General features: G+C 36.3%; 2 protein-coding genes and 1 long non-coding RNA gene across 3 annotated transcripts; 2 read left to right on the top strand and 1 right to left on the bottom strand.

Moving 5' to 3' along the window:
* The first annotated feature begins 11,775 nt into the window (after window positions 1-11,775).
* LOC127811306 (uncharacterized) lies at window positions 11,776-13,255 on the top strand. Its single transcript, XR_008025639.1, has 2 exons — window positions 11,776-11,916; window positions 12,001-13,255. It is a non-coding gene; the product is annotated as an uncharacterized LOC127811306 (long non-coding RNA).
* Window positions 13,256-17,081: 3,826 nt separating this feature from the next.
* On the top strand, window positions 17,082-20,037 carry LOC127811305 (uncharacterized). Its single transcript, XM_052351045.1, has 7 exons — window positions 17,082-17,272; window positions 17,424-17,541; window positions 17,790-17,878; window positions 17,985-18,031; window positions 18,127-18,215; window positions 18,685-18,818; window positions 19,397-20,037. The coding sequence occupies exons 1-7, from the start codon at window positions 17,168-17,170 to the stop codon at window positions 20,033-20,035; spliced, it is 1,221 nt and encodes a 406-aa protein (XP_052207005.1). The 5' UTR covers window positions 17,082-17,167; the 3' UTR covers window positions 20,036-20,037.
* A 188-nt stretch (window positions 20,038-20,225) lies between these two features.
* Window positions 20,226-23,333, bottom strand: LOC127811304 (heat shock 70 kDa protein 8). The gene is made up of 2 exons (XM_052351044.1): window positions 23,158-23,333; window positions 20,226-22,239 (listed from the first exon to the last, which is right to left on the bottom strand). Exon 2 carries the CDS (start codon window positions 22,191-22,193, stop codon window positions 20,466-20,468), a length of 1,728 nt encoding a protein of 575 aa, XP_052207004.1. The 5' UTR covers window positions 22,194-22,239; window positions 23,158-23,333; the 3' UTR covers window positions 20,226-20,465.
* Window positions 23,334-23,682: the final 349 nt, after the last annotated feature.

Raw genomic sequence — 23,682 nt, 5'->3', positions numbered from 1 at the left:
TTTCTGTAGCCCATCTATATATTTATCACGGCCCAATTTTTATGCATTCATATTACGCCACGACACAATTTTAGATCTGTGGTGATGTTGGAGTACTTAGAAAAAAAGACAATTATTAAGTTATTCATAAAGAATAGTAAGCCACAATTAGTCAGTAATCTCTATTATCAAGCAATAGAAAAGTGAATTGTAGACGTTATCTATCTTAAATCAAGATGTGACGTCTTAGTCCCACACCCAAGTGTCACCGTAACCCAATATTATATTAAGAGGTCATTTTCTAGAGGCCAGTTATGTCTTAATAATAGGAAAATAAAATAATGTAGGCACCTTGAGTGGGGTCAAAGTTTTACCATCTTCAACTATCGAGAACTTGAGGTTGAAGAATTATAAGCAGTGGAAGGACACGTGACTCTCGAATCTAACATGTGCCTTATAAACTAATTAATAAATTACAATTTAAATATATTATAATTCACTCACACAAATTATTCATTATTACAAAAAAAAAAAAAGAAAAAACAAGTCTAATTGATAAATACAAACGACGTTTGAGACAACTATTAAATGAAATAATTACAAGCCACTCAACTTGCATTCCCATCATGGATTGCCACTCTCATCCTTCAACTGGTCATCGACATACACCGCATTTTTCTTATCAGATCTCAAGCCATCTGTGTGGTTAGTAGGAATAAATAGGTGAGTCCTGGAATTCAGTAAAGATAATATGCAATGCATTAAATTATTAAGCATGTCATCATAGATAAATATAAAATGTAGCGTGTATGCAAACCCGTCCATTTCACCTATTTCAAGTTCTTTGTGGCCTCTAATAGTTCCTTCAAATACCCTATCTCGAGACTCACGATTAGAAATTCACTGTCTCATGATTAGGCATTATCTCAACATCTTATATAAATCAAGATAAAAGTAATTTACACATAAAACATATTAAATCTTTATCTTTAAATATTCATTGTCTCGTGATTCGCTAGATGTGTCATCAACACATCCAAAATTTTCTTAACAAAATATTTATAACGTTAAGCAACTATTTAGCAAACCTAAAACTAAATCCACTAAATTGGCCAATTTATTAATTAACAAATTCTCTAAATTGACTAATTTAAACATCATCCATTAACTAATTTAGACAAATAATTTCCATACAAGTCACACCCTTGCCTTCAATTCTTTACTGCCGGCCTCCTCCTATTTATATTATTCAATTGTCTTTGGCGGACAAGGCAGTGGGGCTGCCACGTGGCAAGGCCCCCCCCCCCCCGGGGCGGTGCGAATGGGCGCAGCCTGACGCCCTGAAACGGCGCCGTTTGGTGCCCAGATTGGCTGGATTTTTCCTTCAGCAACCCCCCCCCGCACGCCCCCAGGTTCGAACCTGGGGTCTCCCCACCAAGCCTCGCACGCGCGTGCCGCTTGTTTTAACCGCCTCCTTGAGTTAATATTGCACCTATTTTATACTTAAAGTGATTTTACTCCAGTTTACATTATTTCACTTGCTCCAAAACTTTCAAAAACTCCTCCAATACCCCCTCATAATAAAATTATTTTTATCATTATTATTATTTTTTTCACCAACAACTTCACAAATTCACAAGTATATTTAAATATTGAGATTAATTACTATTATTTCAAAATACAAAATATTACATAATATATAAATAATTATTTTAAATCTAACACTTAAATCTTAATCTATAAAAGGACAAAGTCATACCTAATAGATTTATTTAAATTTAAATTCAAATCAAACATCTCGTATTCAACAACAATAAAAATCATGAATATTAACAAATCTCAAAAAAAACTTTAAATATTAGATAATAATCAAAATTAAGAATCTTGAAAAAAAATATCAAAAAATACTAACAAATCCCGTCTTTTTTAGTTTATATAAAGATGATCCTTACAAATAAAATTATTTGATTACAAGTTCATTATTTCTTTTTTACGTGTCATTACTAACTTAAGAATAAGAGATTATACCTAAAAAATAAATCCATCCTAACATTTACCTCAAGATGTAGTTGTTATAATGAATTCCTTATTCTATCATCACATAATATATTAAAAATACTTAAATATATTACTTAATTCTATAAATGAATACTTTAAAGATGTCGTAAATCCTTGCTAAATGTACAATCATAGCTAGCTCACAGGCTCGGACCTATAGCCAATTTCAAGAGCCCATTGTCTCAAGGCCCGTGATTTTGCCATATTTAGGGGCCCATAAATTTGAAATAAAATTACTATTTTACCCTTTTGTCAAAATAACAATTTTGTCCTTGTATAAATCTCTCATCAATCCTCTTTTTCCAAAAAAATCTGTTGAATGCATATACAAAAATCTCTGGCGAACAATTTGATTATGTAAATTTGATTAATATTTTTGCTTTCAAAACTGCAAGGAGAATAATTTTTAATTGATCAGTTATAAAATTTTTAATTTTATTCTGATATGGTATGAATATTTTTTTATATTTTATTATGAAAATTAAAATTTGAATGTACACTATGATTTAGGGTCCCATTTTTTACATTTCGACTCAGGGCTCCGAAATCTCAGGTACGGCACTGCTAGCTCACTAGGGTTGAGTATTATTCAATTAAAATTAAAAATTTGAACTAAACTGCTTAAATTGAGTTTAGATGTGTCGATAACTATAGCCGAATAATGCCTTATCCTACGGGTTGCGAAGCCAGGAGACGGAGACAGATGCACATGGAAGCGTATACCCAAACCAAATTGATTAATAATGATGGAAGCAAAAAAGAAAAGTGGTACTGTGTGTGCACGGACTTTGGTCTTGTTCCCAGGACAAAGCTATGGAGCTACAATACGGACAAGTGGGGATGGAGTTAAGTTATTTATTTATTTACTTGTATATTTAAATAAAATATAATTTTTATTAATATTTTTTAATTTTAAATTTGTAATTAAGACTTATTTAATACATATTTGAATACATTTTTATCTCTTTTTATTTATTTAAATAAATAAAAATTAAAAACGAGCTAAAATAAAAGACTAAAATGTGTGGATTTGATAGATGTGTTTGATTGGGGCCAAGTGTCTCTCTTGCTACTTTTAGTATATGTTAACCACAACATTCAATCATGTCATGCATCCATATGAGCTGTTCATGATTGCACATGCAGGGTCAGTTTAAGAGTTGGTGGGGCTCTAGGCGATAAGATAGTTCCATCTATTTCTCTTGCATAACCACCTAACTAGTGACGGACTGTGTCTGTTATTTGTCGTGATCGATGATTGTTCCTAATCTCTGACAGTGCCATTGCTCTATCCATCATCTTTAAAGACGTCAATTGGATCGTGTGACCGTCTGTTGTGACCAACGACCATGTCTCTCGGTCTCCAATGGTTAGCATCTCTTGACCTTTTCCCGACTCCCATCAATGTCTCATTTCGTTGTCGTCGACGTCTCTTGGTAGTGGTCAGTCTATTTTATTGCCTGCAACGTTTCTCTTTCTCTCTTTTTTTTTAGCTTTTCTTCTCTCATTCTTCAACACTTTTTTTAGCATCTTCTTCGGTGTCTTCCGTTGTTTGAGGGTCCTACGCATAGCCCTTAGTGGCTTATGCCTTGAGCCAACCCTATTTGCATGTGGTGGGGACATGTTCATATATTTTACGGCTGAGCGAGGGTGAACACCAATGACCCAATTGTATGATTTTGTCTTTAAATTTTTAATAAGTTATAATTCATAATATTATTATTTAATTACATGAATGAAGTATTGCCCTTAAATAAAAGTAAACATAGACGTACATAAAAAATATAAGAAAAAATATTACGGAGGTTGATTGGGATGATAGTCTAATTGGGTACTCTCGCTTTAGACTTGTAAAGCAAAGATTAGGGTTATTCATAGTTATTCTTATAAAGATATTCTAATATTTGAATCAAGAAATTAAGGATAGGTTTGGTGAATCAAATGTTTGAAGACACAAGGAATAAAGAGATCCTAGAAGCACGAGAGAAATCATAAGAGATTGAGAAGATAAAGATTAGAAGATGCCTTTATATCTCACGAAAAGTTGATTTTTGTAAGTTTGAAAATTCATGTTCAACTAGGATAATAGATTACGAACCTCAATTATGTAGCAATATCTCTTGATTAGGAAACTTTATTACGATGTTTGAAGAACTATTTGATCCAAACACGTTGAGATCTCAATTGTATGATTTTTTACTTTAGCAAGATAAATGTCTATTATCATTGATTGTAATGTCATAAAACAAAACTATTATATTGCTCCTCAGGCGAGGGGGTTTGGGTGTGTGGGTCCCACCCCATGAGACTTATGTCCCCTTTTAATTTATTCACATCGGATAAATTTTTTACTATTCCCATCTATTTTATGTTACTTAACGCAAAGAACAAAAATTTTTCGTATCACAAAAATCAGTGACACGAGAATATGATTAAGACAAAATTTTGGTCCCATGTCAAACTATAGTGATGTGTCACATAAGTTTGCACTTTATTTATCTAGTTAGCACTGGCTCCCAAGTCAAACCTACAGGTAGCCTTGACTTGGAAACTTAAGACTTAGAATTGGAACCAAGATCTAGGTAAAATACGGTAAAAACCAATGCCCATGGCCTGGAGATAGCATTAAGGTGGCACCCCTAACCCTAAGCATGTATTGTGATTTATGATGTTTTATTTGTATTTTTTATAATAAGAATAATTAATTAAGGAAAACCAATATTTTTATAGCCCAAATTGTATAAGAATTTACTAGAAATTCTTATGTGGGTGGGTGTTAGAATTATAAGCTAATAAATACAATGAGTATTATCATTTAACATCATTTTAATTGCCTTTTTCTTTACAAAATATTTTTATTTGTACAGTAAAAGGTAGTTAAATAAAAAATAAATTCAATTCTACATTTTTTGATATCATTATTAAGGGGGAAAAAAGGGGTAAAAATCAGATGAAAATTGGAAATTCCAAACGGACCTGGTGGTTGTGGGACTGGATATGGCCCAACTCAAGCGGATCTTCAATAATGGGCCTCCTGCGGACTGATCAGCTCTCGGAAAACGGTGAGCGGTGCCATCGCGGAGATGCAGAGCAACGTCTACGCCGGTAATCGGCCGGCGATTGTGGAATCAAACAGGTTTAACAATCCATGGTTTCTTGGTTATAGCGGAATCTGTGAATCAATATTAATGAAAACGAATTTTTTTTTTTTTTGGTTCAGTTTTTTAAAATTTTGACCCAATTTTAACTGGTTTCAGGTCGGTCAGCTTGTCCAAGTAGAAAAAATTCCTATCGGTGCTGTAATTTAGCTTTCTTTTCAATTAATTTTGAGGCATTCTAGCTATCTGTTAGTGATTTATGCTTCATCAGCAACATTTAGGTTAACCAGTGACCGTGAACCTCAAATAATCACATGAAACATCTGAGTATTGCAACTTTAATGGACTAAACCCTAGACCATTGTTAATAGGAAATCTGGGCAAGACATTACTGACCAAACTCTATTTTAGTCTGAGCATATTAAAGCAAAGGGTGTTATTGTGTCATCCCTGTTAGCCATGCTTCAGAAAGACTATGTTGTGGAATTGAACAGGTCTCTCAATCCATGTTTGATTTGTTCTATTGGAATCTGTGGAGCAATATGAACGACAATGACTTCCATTCATTTTTTATCCCTTTTTGACTCGCTTTTGGCAGACTTGCTTGCAGTCAGTCAGTTTGTCTTGTCCAGCAAGAACTTTTCTAGGAGTGTAATTTAGCTTTCTATTCAATTATTTCGAGGTAAACTGTTGATCGTGAGCCCGAGCCTCAAACTAGGCATCAAAGTTATTCGAACTTCTGTTATGAATTATGCCCTAGACTATTCTTGATAGAAAAATCTGGGCAACACACTGTAGAAATATGCTATATAAAAAGCCACTGGTGATAAATTTTTTGACACACAGTGTGGAATAAATTGATGACCCCTGGGGTTTACGTCAAGGAAAGGGGAAGTATGATGTGATAAGTTTTGACTGCAGTGCTCATTTGTGTAACATAGATTAGCCTAGCAATAATATCAGAATTTATATTTCTTGCTAAATCTAGTGGTAATTTTTCATGATTTTGAACTCGGAATTCAGCTTTGGAATGGGGTATGCTTCCAGTTGTATCTTGTACAACTGAAGGAAAATGGTGCTCGGCAAGTTTCTTATTCCAGTATATTCCCATGCTAGTTGAAACCTATCTATTGGTTATGTGACTTCACAATGAAATGCCGGTCACTAGTTGATGTATATACCATGATGAGAGAACTGTCAGCAGTCAGTCAGTTTTCAGTGGAAACAGAAAAAACTCAAATTTGTCCATTTAATTTTCCAATTTACTGAAGCATCCTTGATTGCTATGCTCATGTCTTTCATCTGAACTAATGTTTGGTATGCATTGCCTAATGTTGGTTTTTCACTTGGGAAATTGTTCAAGGCAATAGAAGATGCAGCCAAATAAGAGGGTTGAAGGCCTGCATATTGTGTCTTCTTAAACCTTATTATCTGTAAGTAGACTGTATGCCAATGCTGCACCATTGCCACTTCAGCTAGCTCCTTCTTGAGTACAGATAGGGGTCTAGAGTATCTTCACCTTTGGTGTGGGCCTGATGAGCTGAATGTCTAAAATTCATGTAGGTGTGACACCAGAATGTGGATGGGCTGCTTAATCCGATCTCAGTGAGATTGAAACCCCACTATGAATGAACAATGTTAATGTAGATGAATGGCCAAATCACCATCTTGGTAGGCCACACCAAGGATATAGTTATACTCCAATCCTTAGTGTTGTTGCACGGCTACAACAATAAATTTATGCATGGGAGATTTTCTTATGATGGCAAAAGGATGGCTTGTTCGGATGATGGATGACTCACATGGGGGAGGGTGACACCAATGGGTGACTCACTCGGGGGAGAGTTACAGCGATGGATGACCCCTCCAAGCGATGAGTGACCTGTTTGGAAAGAGAATCGGTTAGGAGCGCGGGTGTAGATCTCCATGCAGACCCTCTGATGCCTAAGTTAGCTTCTCGAAAGTATGGGATAGGATAGTTGAATGCAAGAAGGAAGTGTGAGTGTCAAAGATTCCATACTGAATGGGGGGGGAGGGGGGAGGACTCCCCTATTTATAGCGATGAAAGAGGCAACCTGGTGTTGGTGACTTGATTTCTTTGACGAGTAACTCCGATGTGGTTTTGACCGGGTCTCTCGGGAGTGATGGCCTGCAGATCGTGGGCATGCCCATGGCACCCTTGAGTGGGGGTCACTGGGTGAGGGTCACTTGGGGGTGCATGGCTGCATGGGCTCACGCGCAAGGCTGGGCAATGTTGCGGTGATGTGGGTGTGGGCGCGGGCGTGGGGTTGTTGCAGCGCCTGCATGGTGGGTCACGACCATGCACGTAGGGGCTCCCCACTTGGCCACGTGGCGCTGTCTCCTTCCTCTGATTCTTTCGTTTATTTTCGTTGATCCATTTTGCCCACTTGTTTTGCGGGGCACATCACTTAGGAATCCACCACAAGGAAAAAGAGCAAATAAGAGAATCTTTCTCTAAAAAACACTTATTATTTCATTCAATTTGATTATAAAACTATGACATAGCATCCCTATTTGTAGAAGGTAATCCTAAACTTAAACTAAAGAGGAAAATAGTTATAATAGGAATAGGAATAGGAATAGGAATCCAACTCCAAATAAGAATAAGAATCCAATACCAAAAGGCAATAAGAATCCTAAATCAAAAAGAAAAAATAAAATATATTCTCAAACAATTAGGAGTCCTAAACCGTATCAAGGTGACCTGATGTTGTAAGATTGGGGCTTGTGATTGTTGTTGTTGTAGCGTCAGCCTGATGACAGTTTTAGAGAATATGATGGTTTGGGCCCAGGGATTATAACAGAGATTATTGGAGCTATTAACCGTAGGGGTTACAGGCCCAGAATCCATAGGAGTTGAGTTTTAAATTTTATAAGACCTTATGAAGAGGAACTATGAATTAATAGGGTTATGTCAAACCAGCAGATTCAGCCTTTGGCTACTTCTCAGGACACATGAATTCCACTGAAGCTAAGCTCTACTGTCTAAGCTAAGAGTTTGAAGACATCATGGGATTCACTTATTTTCAAGCTAAGAGTTTGTGGATTAATTTATTTTTGTACTGTCACTGACATATTGCATGTCTTAGGCGGAAACCAAGTGGTGTGGCCTATGATATATGGCGAGTTGAACATTGAGGTATAAATGTATGTTAAGATTGTGAACTTGTGTATGCCCAAATGTTTCCTGCAGCTGTTTTACTGACTGCTACTATCTTTGCCTTAGCATAGCCTTCTACCACATTGAGCCCTTTAGACATAGCTAGTTTAGCCACGTGCACCAATTAGGCTACAAGGTAAAAGGAACAAAATATTTCTTTTATCTTTCTCAAACATTCCCTGAGGAATTTTTCCTAGAATATGCCATGTCAAAGCCATACCTTATGTCTATCACCATTGTGCTATGTCCTAGCATTCAGCAGACATGGGCACATGGGAACAACGCATTTTCTGAAGTGTGTTTTCTAGCAAGGATGAATATGTAGCATTATTTGTTGCCCTAGTGTATAGCCTATTGGCAGATAAACAGTCTTTTATCTCCCACTGTCCTAAGGACAGTTATAGTCTAGTTCCAGCCCTAATCATACATGTTGGATCAATTCTATCTTATGTAAGTAATCATGGTTGATAAATTAAGGGTGTGTTTGATAGCATGGAAAATACATAGAAAATGTCACATCCGAGGAACTGAATTCCATCTTTGGTGTTTGACACACTATATTTTCCATGGTACAACCATTAAAGTATGTTTTTGCCTCTTTTCCATGGAAAATTCCATCTAGGGGGAGATGGTTTTTGTTTTCCATGCAAGTTGGAAAATACTTTCCTTTCTAGCTAAATGCTATCAAACACACCCTAAGATTTTTCGTATCCTTTCACTTCAGTTAATTTTTGGTTCTTTTCTGCAAATTCACTAGTACTTCCTTAGTTGTTAGCAAGCTATCACAGCATTCCTAATTTTCATGCTTACTTTAGTATAATACTGTGAATATCAAAGGTTGCATACAAGAAACTATATTCCCCCCCCCCCCCCCCCCCCCCCCCCCCCCCCCTCTTCTCATTACTCAAATTTCTGATGATCTCAATGTGCTTGGGTAGCTGAAAATGCTATTTTTCTGAGATCTATGCACTGAAGCTGAACATCTTTCCTGATGCTATTTCATCCTCTTGTAAAAGGTGTCAGTGTTACCCTTCATAGATAGTTCTTACTGAATTGTGAGTTTTCATGTTGTTACCCTCATTTTCCTGTAAAGAACACCTAAAAGACATTTACGTTTTACTCCAATTGCTGGAAAACACACATTTTCTGCAATATTTGTGCATTGATTATTTAAACTGAGTGTTTTTGTGTAAATCAATGAATCTGGAGGCAGTTACTTTCAAATCACTCAAATATAAATACTATAAAAAAGTTCCATATATTGTCTATGTTCTTTTGCAAAAGTTGGCAAAGCAGACCAGCTGCTTCAAGGTTCATTTACGTACACGTGTCACAACCCCAAGGATCCCCAAAGATATAATAGTAATTATGTATTATATGTGTTGTAGTAGGTTGTACATTGTTGTTGTACTTTGCTGTTGTAGTGATTGTACTTTGCTGTTGTAGCCTATAAATAGGTTAGAATAGGTAGAGAATGGCATACGGTTGAATGATAATTGATTTCCAGATTTCTCTCTCAAGTCTGATTTTTCTTGTTGCTCTCCAATTTTCTCTCTTGGTTCTATTCTGTCTGCATTCGCCCTCAATTCTGCTGAATATCTCCCTCTGTTCTTCTGATTCTCCCTCTATTTCTGTTTTAATCCCTTGGTTCCTTCCAGATTTCCTATTAAAACCCTAGCTAAACTCTAGGATCCGGACAACACGTTAACTGATGCTAACCCATTCTGCTAGTGTGTCCATTACAGTTGAAAAAGAATTTTTAAGCTGGCAATATAACAATTTGGAAACTCCCAAGAGTGGCAAAATAATTGTGTTGATCTTATTAGTCATAGAGGTTAGCTTAACTCTATCATTTGTACTTCTTTGGTTACAGACAATGACATTTGATTATTTTTGTTATAAATCTTAAGGTCAAGTTTGTTAATTATGCAATACAGATAAAAGAGTTTTAAAATGACCATAAAGGTCAGATGGTTACATTTATAAAACGCTTAAGATGATTGACAATGACATTATGCTAGTCAATATCTTTTTGTCAAATTCTGCAAATAACCTAAACTTACAAGTTACCAATGAAAAGATAATTAATAGAAAAAGATGGAATGGAAATATCAATTGTCTTCCTAGCTGATAATAATAGATGTAAATTATAAATATTTTTTCTAATACATACCTCGTGTTCTGTTATTGTTTTAAAATTGACAATTGATTGATTCTTTTGGAGTCTCTTCTCTTGGCACTCGCTTCTTATAAGTAAAGTTTGTATTTTCAGAGTCTCTTGTCGTTCTAGAATCACTCAGGCAATATCATCATGAAGATTGCATAAAAGTTTTTTTTGTTTCAAGAGCTGACATGAATATCAATCAGGTTGTCCCATCCTTATCTATAATTTTCACATGTCAACCTCAATACATCTCTGCCACCTGAACTTCTGGAAACAGACAAAGCAACAGCAAAGAGGCCAAATAGATTGTAGTTACTTCTTACCTTCTACCAGTTTAGCATTTTTGTCTATCTTTATCTTGAGAAAAATGTAGAACAGAGAAATCATTTGAGCCATTTCTGTTAATTTTCTTAAATTCCTGTCGTTCCTTCATTCTCAAATAATTTCTTCCAAGATAGTCACTAAAATATAAGCATATGGGGCTTTTAATAACTATGCAAAGGGGAAAAAGTAAGTAAATTTCCATGTGCAAAATCCAATTGGCCTGTCATTTGATGCAGGATTATGTGTAAAATTTCAGTACCAGTGGCATTTTCCTTCTGGAATGAGCAGATGATATTTCAATAACTTAGAAATACATAGCCTAAGATGGAGCACACTCGCTGGAAATTGAACAAGTAAAAAGGAAAAGGGAAAACATAAAAACTTATACCGGTACAGAACATTTTGTGGTACTTATGTACATGACTGATCAAAATCTCTCACTCTGTATCATGTCTGCGTTTGGGCTTTCATTTTGTTGATGGCAAAGCAGGTGCATGGGACTCCACTAGAATTGACCACAACACATGCACATCTTCACAGGGGCAGGACTTGACATCCTCATATAGAATGTATATCCCTCTGCCTGGTAATAGTCGGAAAAAATGAAAATACTCTTTAGTCATAAGAAGTGAAGAAATGCGTCCACATGCACACAATGGCAGAAAGAGGGAGAATTATGTATGTGATGTATATAGTCATGGAAAGTTATCAAATGGCGATTCCTAAAAGCCTTGAACCAGGACCTGGTGATTTTAGTAAATTGATTGGATAAAATCTAAGAATTTGTACATGTTTAAGCTCCTTGCATTAGCATAACGAGGAAAGGAATGTTGATATTTTTTGTAGTGTTTTTGAGCAGAGAGACTTTAACAAATTCAAGAACCATCTATGCAATATAGCATGACAGGAAACTGGATTACAGAGTTCGAAGAATATGAGAAAGATTGGAGTTAATGCAATTCATTGAGGTACTTACTCTTCTTGTGAGCTGAGTGCAGGCGAACCCACAGCTTCTTCAATGGAGAGACGAGGGACTGCAGCCACCCCATCTGGAGAAGTAGTGGGTGTGGCTCATGGTAGGTGAAAGATGAAGGGGAAATAAGAAAGGCCGGGTAAGAGAGAGAAGCTGCTAGTTTGCTTAGACAAGGGTGAAGTTTAGGTCACTGTTCTTAAAAACATTTTACATTCCCTTGCAGGCCAATCATGCGTATCACATTTCCTCTTGGTGCATTGTCTCCATCACATCTTTTTCTCTTGTAGAAGAAGAAGCCACCTCACCAATCAGCAGTTCATTTTACACTTTCACAGACTTTCTTTTTTTGTATCCTTTCCCCATAAAACATCCATAATTCCTTGTGATTGAAGCTATATGCACGTTGCGTTCTCCCTGTAGCTCTGAGTTTTGGGATTAGAGTTATTTGTGGGGTTTCCTTGCCATTTTCGGCTCCCTCTTGTGTTCGAAGATAACAAAAACTCCCTTGAAAAGTCTGCCTCAAGCATCCATCTCCTATTCGTCCACTTGTCCCACTGGGTTTTTCTTCTAGTTTATGGACAAAAGTATTATTTTTAAGGTACTCTTTTGGAGAGAAGACCCTTGGGAGTGGGCCTATGGCAAACATAGATGTTACTGGAAGGGAACTAGTTCCCCAGTTTAGTTGGATCACAGAAAAGCTTTTGCTAGGGAAGAAAAAACTCATTTTTCGAATCTAAGTTGAAGGGCGTTCTGAGCTTACGAGATTTTTTTTGTTACCTTCCAATCACCAAAAAAAAAAAAAAAAAAAAACTCTATAACTTTAGCCTTTAATGTGTATGGCACTATGAAGTTTTATTTGTTAATCATAATTTTATACTTATGTCCCTTAACTTATTTCTGAGATAAAAGTACTTTTCAGAAGTCATGTTTTTAGAACTTATTTTATGTTCTTCATTGTGTTGTGTAAGATGAACTCCAAATTAATAAACTTAGAATTTGAATTTATATTAATTTCTGTTGGTGGGTCTGCCAGATTTGACTTGTTGGAAAAGTGATGCATGCTGAACATGCTCAAGCGATGATTATAATATTCCTGTAGGTAACATTACTGAGAAGCCCGTAGAATTTGCAACCAATATCCCTTAAGGTTTCCTTTCCAGTGGAAAAGATGATGAGAACAGACCATTGGATAGGTCATTATTTTGATCGATCAATCATGAAATCCCCGCCTTTCCTCAAATTCTATCAAAAAATGTGCGATTGTTTGGTGGAAGTTTCATGGAGTACTCAATGTTCAAATTCAATCATTTTCATAGGAAAATGTAAGTACTTTGGCAATGGGTATGATTGAAGCCTTGTAAACTTCTGAGTTCATGGGTTTCTGAAAAGGAAAAGAAAATGCGTTTTTTCATATGTATGTAAAGATGCATGTACATTTCTTTTTCTTTCTATTAAAAAATCCTTCGTTTGGAACACAATTTAAGGCCTTTCCCTATTTCTATGAACTTGACACATTGGTTTACTTATTCCAGTACAAGTTACTAGAAGACTCCTTCTCTTGGTATTAAATTAGATGACTAAAAAGTACTTGGTACCTATTTGGGTATTATCTACAGATTATTTTGTTAGTGTATAAAAGAAGAGTATGATGTTTGACCCACTTTACCCATTTTTTATACTTGTTACTGACCATGTTTAATAGCATTATTATTAGTCTTACCCGACTTAAATCCTTAGATAATATAGCGGGACTCGGATTCAAATCTATACCTTCAGCTCGAAAGATAAGGTATGTCCCAACCTCCTTGATCCATTGATTTTGCTTGTTTACAACCTCTCCATGTGATGTTGTTCTTTTGCCTTTTAAATCCCAAGGCATTTTTTTTCTGGCCCAATTGGAATTCAAATTAGGCCGGCCAGCCAGCCGTTGGGGTATACAGCGTATCATTTTTCTATTTAGAAATGTTACTTGAATACTTATGAGTATATTATATGCCTAATCAATGCAAATGTACAAATATATTAATGTAGAAATATTATACTAAATATTACTTCAAAGTGTTTAGGGGTAATATTTTCAAATAAGATGTTAGAAGGAGCAAATTTAATAATTACTGCTTTGTGAGATGGGATGGTGGTATGATGATAAAAGAGAGAGAGAGAGAGAGAGAGAGAGAGAGAGAGAGAGAGAGAGAGAGAGATTTGAATGGGAATGGGGAATTAAATATAGAAGAACTTCTTCAGGAGTCTCTATTTTAATCGTTGAGAAAGGTCATCTCCAACAATTAGAGCACCGTCTTAACTTCAAAATTCAAATGGTTATTAATAAGTGGAATCTAATTCAAAGTTTGGTCAAAAATTCAGGTAACTGTGATTTTCTCAATTGCCTTTAATCATTGTCCCCGACAACTAACGCCAAAGCCACCCAACTTATAGATCATTATTATACATATATATATATATTCCTACCACTGCAACTCAACTTTTCTTTCTCACCGCCTCGTCGCGGAGTCAAAATCTTAATTCAGAGTCATAAATCTAAGTCTGTATATTAATTTTTTTTTTTATATTGCATTAAAGTGATTATAAACACAGAATTCAGTTAAATAGTTGATAAACAGATAAATTCAGGAGAAAATGACAATTCATATGTATATATGTGTATAAAGTGCCCCTGTCTCTTAATTTGTATTATTAAATTATTGAAAATTTTATTTATTTTACTTTTTTTTATCCTATCCGTATGTATAGTTCCGGCCCTGATCTGATTGCCATACTTCCCTAGCAAGCGTTGAGTTTACTAAAATGCTTGTAAACCCGTCACTGGACTGACTGTTCCATATTAGAAAGTGGATATATAATAAGGGTCTTGCTATTTGTACAGAATAAATGTTACAAAACATTTACAAGATAATCAAAATATCTATTTTGCCCTTGTAATTAATGCTCCAAATACAGCATCTCTCTCTTCCTCTGCCCCTCTCTCTCTCTCTCTCTCCCCCTCTCACACCGTCGGCCCCAACGGCGGTGGCTGTGGCAACGACGAGGCGAGGCGCAGCAGCAAGGCAGCCGAGGCGACACGATGAGGCGACAGAGACGACGGGGCGAGGCGGTGGCACGGCGAGGCGACGGCGAGAGCAGGCGGAGGCGAAGTTACAACGGCAAGAGAAGGGGGAGAGGGAGAGGGAGAGGGAGAAGGGGATGAACATGATCAAAATATCGTGAAATATCGCGATATTTTGATATTAATATATCGCGAAATATCGTGATATATCATTTTTGTAAATATTCTGTACAAAAGATTTTGTACAAATAGTATTTTTCATATAATAATAATAATAATTTGTAACAAAAATTGACAGTTTTCTAGAATTAAGTGATTGTTATGCATATTGCACATTCAAAGACCAGTGGGACCCTAAGTAGCAACAAACAAAAAATAATAAATAAATGATTTGACGGTTTTCTTACTCAATCACCATATTCTTTTAAAATAAGACCATGAAATTCATATTGTTAATAATCATTCTTTTTATAACTATAAATTATTTGTTATACAAAGGGTATTTAAAAAGGGTAAATAAATTATTTGATTTAAGTAGTGTTTGTTAATTAGGATATATATCGAAAAAGATAAGATATAAAAAATATTTTAAATTTTTTTTTTTAATGTATTTGTTAAACTTATCTGATGATTCTTAAAAAAAAAAAATTATGTGACTTCTTATTTGATATTTTTCAAATATGTTTATCTCTCATTCCTTCCAATTGACGTTTGTTAAAATGAGCAAGATAAGATAGTATCAAAATAAGATTGTGATGCTTTCTGGATCAAGATATGGAATGGTCAAGATAAAGCCGGGAAGTATTCTAAGATTTTATTAGATTGTTTGTTAAATTTTTTAGAATCTATTGATAACTATATTTTTTCTTTTCATATGTTTGTTAATACATATGATAAGCATCAAGATAAGGTTTTTTAACCAAAATATCCCTATTATCAAATTTATAATTAAAATAGTATTTTAAGATTAATATGAATTGTCAAAAAAATTAAGATTGAAATTAAAAATAATATTTTATTTTCTAAATTCATGTTCAAAAATAAATTTAAAAAGAGTTGAAAAGTATAAATAATAATTGTTAGAATTACAATAATTCCACCTAGATAATTAAAAATAGTCAAAATATTTTTTCATAATAGATAATAAAATATAAAATTAAATAAAATAATTTAAAAATTGATGAAAGGAATTATATTAGTTAATAAAATATATATAGAGAGAGAAATTTAAATTTTAAAAATCAATGAAATGAATAATCTCGTTTAAATTTTAAAAATTGTCAAAATATATAATAATTTTAAAATATATTAAATAATATTAATTATAAGAGTTAAATAAATAAGTTTTTTTAATAAATTTAAATATTTAAAATGCATTAAATGGCATTAACTATCTTACAAGGGACAAATAAGTAATTGAACTTTATCTTGAAATAGTCAAATAAATTTATCTGAGGGGAGAAGTCAGATAAATTTATCTTGAAAATGAGAGATAAAAGGTCACGTGAGACCTTTTCTGAAAATTGCCAAATAAACTTAAGAAATACGTTGGAAAGACCAAACATGCTTTCCATATTTGACCTTTTCTCACTCTTATCTTAATTAACAAACACCGCCCAAATAAATATATCTTGGACGTTACAGATAAAAAAAAAAAAAATGACGCATATATTATCCAGTACATTTTAAAAATTTAACAAACAGTTTGATAAAAATCTTAAAATATTTTTCAGTTTTATCTTGACGATTCCATATTTTATTTTAAAAATATTCTAATTTTATTTTGATATAACATTTTCTTACTTATTTTAACAAACGAGTAAAATAAGATTATATTAAAATAACTTTCAAAATAATTTATCAGAAAGGAATAAGATAAATTTACCTAAAAAGTTTAAAATAAGAAATTATATGACTTTTTTCCAGATAAATTTAACAAATATAATGAAAATTTCTTTTGTCTAGGTGCTTTTTATATTTTATTTTTTTATTTATATTTTAATTAATGATTAAAAGGGACATTATATTATAGATTTATATTAATATATACAAAAATCACGTAAACATTACACAATTTCCGATCCGCTTTGCTGATAGGGGCATTTTCCAGTTTTGCCCCCTCCTTTTTTATGACTAAAGAATCGTTATCCTACAGGGATGGCCATATAACTGCTTGCTCACCCTTATAAATACCGAGATCGTAATCTCTCTTTCGTCTCTTCTCCTTCTTCACAGTTTGTATTTCCCTCGGAAACCCCTCTCTCTCTCTCTCTTCGCTGCTGCACTTACAGACACAGTTTTATTCTCTCTGTTGGAAGCCTTGACAATGGTAAAGAAAGATCAAAACCGGACATATATGGAACAAGAAAGCGAAAGGGTTGAAGCTGTGCTCAATCTCCTCAGACAACAAGCTCCTTTCTCTCTCAAACAGGTACCCTTTCACATCTACGTTCATCTGTTTATGCAATTTCTAAATTTCTCATGATTTTCCTTTGCCTCTCTTCTTAACCTAGCTTATATATATATATAGTCGCTGAACTTACGTACGATTTGATTGCATTGTGGATCCCAACCTCTGGCAGGAGAAGTTCTGTAACAAGGCTTGTGTCGAGAGGTTTCTGAAATCCAAAGGTGATAATGTGAAGAAAGCTGCAAAGCAACTCCGAGCTTGCCTTTCCTGGCGAGACAGTATCGCCATCGGTATTTATTTCACTAGAGTCTCGCTTTTCCTTCTTTCGTTTAATCTTTGGTCTTTATTTCGAATTGCCATCAAAAACCACGAAATTAACCACCAATTAATTAAGGACGAATCTTCAGGAAAGAAGAAAAGCTAAATTAAAGCTCTTATTTAATTTTCAGTATGATTTGACGACAGACCATTCATTTGATGGACGATGAGTACTAAAGCTCTTATTAATTTGGTTTTCACTATGATATATTGAGTGCAGATCATTTGATGGCTGATGAATTCTCATCTGAGCTCGCCGAAGGATCAGCTTACGTCGCCGGCCTCGACGACGAATCCAGGCCCGTCATGGTAATTTTCTCTCTCTTTCCCTCGCTAATTTCTCTCCTGTCTGTTACTTAATTTCCCTGGAAAATCAAACCACGCGCGTGGACACATCATCGTATTTTTCTCCCAGATTCTCCGAATGAAGCGTGATTACCAAAAGTTCCATTCCCAGAAACTGTGAGTACACCATGAAAATCACAATTCATATATGTTCACACAGTTGTATATAATTATAAATTTGTTAACAGTAATTTGGACATATTCATGTGAAGGTTTACTCGTTTACTGGTGTTCACACTGGAGGTTGCCATTCAAACCATGCCCTCGGACGCTGAACAGTTTGTTCTTCTCATCGACGCGAGTATGCCTTCTACGAAATACCTAAATTACCCTTGTTCTTATCAACCTGAAATTTTGAAATGTAAGGTAGACTAGTAATTTCACACACCCACACACTGGTCACTGTGTTTGCCGGGTGTGGCCTTGTGACGTCCTGCTCATGGCTCTGACAGGGGTCTGTTCTGTAGAGTTAAAAGCGGGCATCATCCGTTGTGCTCAGTACCTTTGCAGACAAAAAAGCAGCGAGAGTGAAAATAGAATATGACCAAAATGCTATTTGGACATGAAATATTAACATTTTGTGTGTGATATTTAGTACGTAGTGATGTATTATATATTTTGTGAATATGTAATGTATAAGTATATTACTGCTAAATGTTGTATAAAATGTCACTCAGCAGCAATGTTCAAATAGCACTTAGATGATCAAATTATGCTTCTTTTAATTAGAGCATTCGTTAATTATTAGGGATTTATCGGCAACTCTGCAGGCTTTTACAGATCAGCATCGGCTTTTACTAATATGCTGGTGGGAACACTGAAGACAATAGCCGAGTACTATCCCGGACGGCTTTACAGGGCTTTTGTGATTGATCCACCTTCTCTCTTCCCTTATGTTTGGAAGGTAAAAAGCCTTTCTCAACTCAACCCGAATCAAACTCACCCATTCTGCCCCATAATTACTGAAATACATGCAACTATTGAGTTAAAAAAACTTTTTAATTACTAAGTAGAAAGGAAAAGGAAACTCCAACCACAAAGGACACTAATAAGTCGTTGAGGATTTGGTACCTTAGTCCTTTGTTTGAGTTTTATCTATAGTGTTGCACTCAATGGCTCACTCTACCCACCAATCTGTGCGCATTGAGTAAAATATGTTAGGGATTTTCTTTGTCGCATCATGTACCTTTTTTCCTTGTTGAATCCATGATCCAAATGACTATTAAATTAACTAGGCGACAAAGGATATGGTGAATTCGTTTACAGCAATCGAGTTATTATTTATTTAAAAAATTTTACTTGCTCCAGTATCATGTTAGACTGGTGATAAGGTGGTCTGGATGACAATTTTTATCTGGATATGATTATTTAAATTTGAGAGACGAATATGGGTAATTAATCAGTGTACTTGAGATTTATTTAATTCTCATATACCTGCTGTGATTAATGTATTAAATTGATTTAGATTTTGGTCTCCTGCAGGGCGTACGCCCATTTGTTGAGCTATCGCCCGTGACCACGGTGGTCTCATCACTCGACTTCGAAGACCCGTTGGAGTTCAATCACTTCTCATCCTGTCCACAAGCCTCGTCCCTCCGATTCGACCCATCGACGGCCAGGATTGGCTCCTGCGTCTCCACTCGCTTCTCCGTCACCGTCTCTCACCAATTAAACGACACGTCATCGCCCAAAATCAGCCCAACTGTAGGCCCATCACCTTCTCTTCCCGGCGCGGCCCACATCTCGCCCCTCAACGGCCGGTCCTTCTCGTTCGCATCTCTGGTCGGCAGGACGCCACGTGGAGCTATCAGAGCCGGCCAAAAGGGCTTCTTTCCATCAACGCCGTTGCCCCGTAAATTGGACCCCGTGATGGGAACCCACCCGAGAAGGGCCCTCAGGCCCGCCTTGCTCCGATATCCGGCCCTGATGTTCGCCAAGCAGTGCCACGTCAGCGGGTCGGAAAAGCCTCGCGATTCGTTCCGGCCATTCTTGAAGTTCTACCGCTGGGCGTACGATGAGATGACTTACAGGTCAAAGATGAGGCCACCGTTGGGTGGGCTCATTTCCATCGTCTATCCCCAGCTTGGGCAGCGCAACGTGTCGGCATCTCAGCGGTTCTAATCAAATCAGTATATTTGACGAAGATCCAGCTATTTGTTTACGCTTCACCACTCTCTCCACAGTGAATTTGAAATTAGAATTGAGCCATATAAATATCCACTCTCCCTATATTTATTTATATAGGGTTGCATTAATTGCAGTCCGAGTTTAAAGGAAACATAAGACGACTGACAGCATAGTCGACCAGAGAGAGAGAATTAATCTACGATTACAAGGATAATTACATGCCCAGCATCTTAATTACCATATGATTACGATTACAAGCAGCGTAGAACTGCATATATATGTTCCAACGACACGACGTTACTAATAAAACCACTTTAACTTTTGATGTAGAGTGTAGAGACCTCAATATTATGAAACCAAGTTGTACTAAAATAGCCCAGTAAGAACCAATACAACACATGATGGAAACTCACCCTCCCCATGCTCACTGCTGAGCCGCCTTCTGCACTAGTGTGATCAAGTCCAAAGCTGACCCGTGCTTGCCATGCAGAGCTTCAGCAGACCAGCCATGCCCGTCATCCACAGTCGGCATCCTCACCTCCATGAATGGAGTCGCCGGATCTTTTGTCCCGGGCATCAGCACCCCGGTGAAAACTCTCAGCACATTCGAAGCGTCGATATCCATGCACACACTGATTTCGGGAGCTCCTTTCGGGGCTGGAGGAATCCCGGTGATCTTGAAATAGCCCAGCAGATGGTTCTTCTCCGCGGATTGTTCGTCGCCTTCATAGACTATTATCAGAGCTTCCGACTGGTTGTCATGGACGGTTGTGAAGGTCAATTCCTTCCTCAATGGCACGGTCATATTTCGGCTTATGATTGGAACAAAGGAGTTTCCATCAGCTCGGATGCCAATACTCAGAGGGGTCACTTGGATGGTTAACAGGTCCAAGTTTCCGAAAGGATCATTGATGCCTGAGGCAACAGCACCTTCCAGGGCCGCCCCGCAAACTGCAGCCACTAAAGGATTCAATTCGTTGTAGATCGTATCCCTTCTGCATATATCCATAACGAGATTCCTCACCCTCGGAATGTAAGAACAACCGCCTACAAGTATCACATCGTTCACATTCTCTATCTCAACCTTTGCGTCGTGCAAGCACTGTTTAACGAGGGCCTCGCATTTATCGAACACGTGCTTGTTTACTTCTTCAAATTCCTCTCTGTTGATAACCTTGCATATTTTTAACCCGTTCCCAAGATCAACATCAATTTGAACACTTGCTTGAGAAGAGAGCTTGTAGATTGCATCCTGTGTTGCCACTCTTAGCAAACCCATTGCCTTGATCTCGTTGATTCCACGACTCGAAAAGAGACTGTCCATATTGGGCAGGACATGGTGCATCAAATTTTGGAGTATGTCCTCTCCTCCAAGAGTAGTACCCGATAAAGCCTTTATCTGTGAAACTCCTCCTGCAGTAGCAGATACAGCGACATCACAATAACCTGCTCCCATGTTGAAAATAAGTGCAATCTTCTCATATCCGCTGCCCATAATGTCTTGGACACTCTGTTGCTGCTGCTGTGCATACAACAGAGCAACAGCTGTAGGTTCGGGCATCAGTCTCAGGACATGTAGGCCGGCCATGGCACAAGCTCGCTCAATCCGTGTCAGTTGAAACCGGCTGAACGCAACAGGAACGGTTAAGACAACATTCCTAATGGGGCGCTTCAATCGAACTTCAGCCATGGCCCTTAATTCCACCAAATATATGGCAAGAACTTCTTCTGGAGTTGTGGACCTCCAGGCGTTATTCACCAATGCTGCAATAAAGGGCCGCACGCCAATATCCAGCGTCTGTACCAAAAACGGGAGGCTTTTGCTAGCATGAACCACTGGATCAGTGTCAACTCTACCAATTAGGCGTTTCATGTTAAAGATTGCAGCACCCGATAACATCTCATACTCGTGCGAGAGCTGATTGCTAACACCACCTGCAGGAACTTCATCTTTGAAGGTGACATAAGATTTCATCAGCTTCTGGTTTCTTGTGTTCCTAAGAAGCTCTACTTGGGAGCCGTTCCAGACTGCCACACTGCATTGAGAAGTACCGATGTCGATTCCAATAGCAATCTCTGGAAAAGTGGATGAAGATTTTTCCTCTCCAGTTGTTTCACTATCAGATACCACAGTGTATGCTTGTTCAGCCATTTCTGATATTTGCAGAGCTGTTTATCAAATGCGGGTCAGATATGTCCTGCATTCAATAACCAACACAGATAAAAGAATGGTTTAATGTAATTGAACAAACTTCCGATCACAAGGATACAATCAAGCCAGAAACCGGGCTTTAGGGGTCTTTTAACAAACATCTTGAAGCCATCCATGTTACTCTTCTAAAAACAATATATTACCACATCAGGCCAATGTTCCATAGATCTATATAACTAAATCACGATTGTGGATCAATTGGCCAAGATGAAAATCAGTCAACTCTTTATTTCGGTAAAATTTCCAGCATAAATACCAGATTTTCCACAAGTAAAATAAACTATCAAGTGAGCTTCTCTTCTACACATTCATTCAAGTATATGTGGCTAATGGAGTAATAATGGCAACTCTGCTCACCAAATTTTAACTACCAAAACATTTAACGCACATTTAATAGGCCAAAAACATCATGATAGAAAAAATAACAAAAAGAAGAAAATCCAAAAGAAACAACTGATTTGGATTAATTACTAATAAGATCAACAAAATCTCAAAATGAAATTCTAGACGATAGGTACGAAAAATAACAGCTCAAAACCAAAACTAGCAAAAATCCAAGTGAATCAACTCAGTGGCAAGGGTAGATTGAGAACACAAAATCACGACCAACCCATCACTGTAAATGGCGATCAAATTAGTGGGCAGGAACTGCTGTCACAAGAGCGACTACACATAAACCAAAACGAGCACAATTATTGTAGAACATAACCAAATGACTAGGTACCAATTAAGATCGAACCAACGATCGCACATAAAAGGAAGACCTTCCCAATTTCGTACAATATGACCAAATTAATGGGTACCGGTAAGAGGAGGATTTCGACTGCAGGCAGGGGCGTGCAGCAAAGAGCGCAAATGGAACTCACCGAAACGAAAGAGAATGTGGAAAGGAGAGGGAACTTACAGTTTGAGAGAGAAACGGAGGCCGGGAGCAGATGGGAGGAGAGGGTTCGATTACAGACAAGAAACACCGAGCGAATGGAATGCTTAAGAGCCGGTGGAAGGCGGAGGAGACGGTGGCATTAGAAGGTGCTGGCGACTTGTTCTAGAGCTTCCTAGAGAGAGAAGGAAAGATATGGAGAGCTGAAAAGGATGGGGAAAGTTATTCTTCTTAAATATTATTTAAATATCTAAAATTTTCCCCTATTAGGTAGTGTTTAAGATGAGAAGAATAAAATTATATTAAAATAAAACTAAAATATTTTTTAAGATAAAATTGATTTTTTTAAAATTTTTTATTAAATTATTTTTAATTTTTTTTAAAATAAATTGAGAGACATATCAACCATTTTTTCTTATTTATAAAGTAAATTTACAGATAAAAATTTAATTAATTATTAAATAAATTTAATAAATATAATAAAAAATATTTTTATTTAAAATACTTTTTATACATGACCTTTTTTTTTACTTATATCTAGATTAATGA

This window comes from Diospyros lotus, chromosome 10 (genome assembly GCF_014633365.1).
Source record: "Diospyros lotus cultivar Yz01 chromosome 10, ASM1463336v1, whole genome shotgun sequence".
NCBI classification, from domain to species: Eukaryota; Viridiplantae; Streptophyta; class Magnoliopsida; order Ericales; family Ebenaceae; genus Diospyros; species Diospyros lotus.
The sequence above is the reverse complement of the archived record's forward strand: the minus strand, read 5'-3'. Positions and strand labels throughout refer to the sequence as shown.

Coding starts and splice junctions, on each gene's coding strand:
- LOC127811305 (XM_052351045.1), top strand. CDS start 17,168: ATGGTAAAGAAAGATCAAAACCGGACATATATGGAACAAGAAAGCGAA. Junction 17,879..17,984: donor ACGAATCCAGGCCCGTCATG/GTAATTTTCTCT, acceptor TTTTTCTCCCAG/ATTCTCCGAATGAAGCGTGA. Junction 18,819..19,396: donor TCTTCCCTTATGTTTGGAAG/GTAAAAAGCCTT, acceptor GGTCTCCTGCAG/GGCGTACGCCCATTTGTTGA.
- LOC127811304 (XM_052351044.1), bottom strand. CDS start 22,193: ATGGCTGAACAAGCATACACTGTGGTATCTGATAGTGAAACAACTGGA.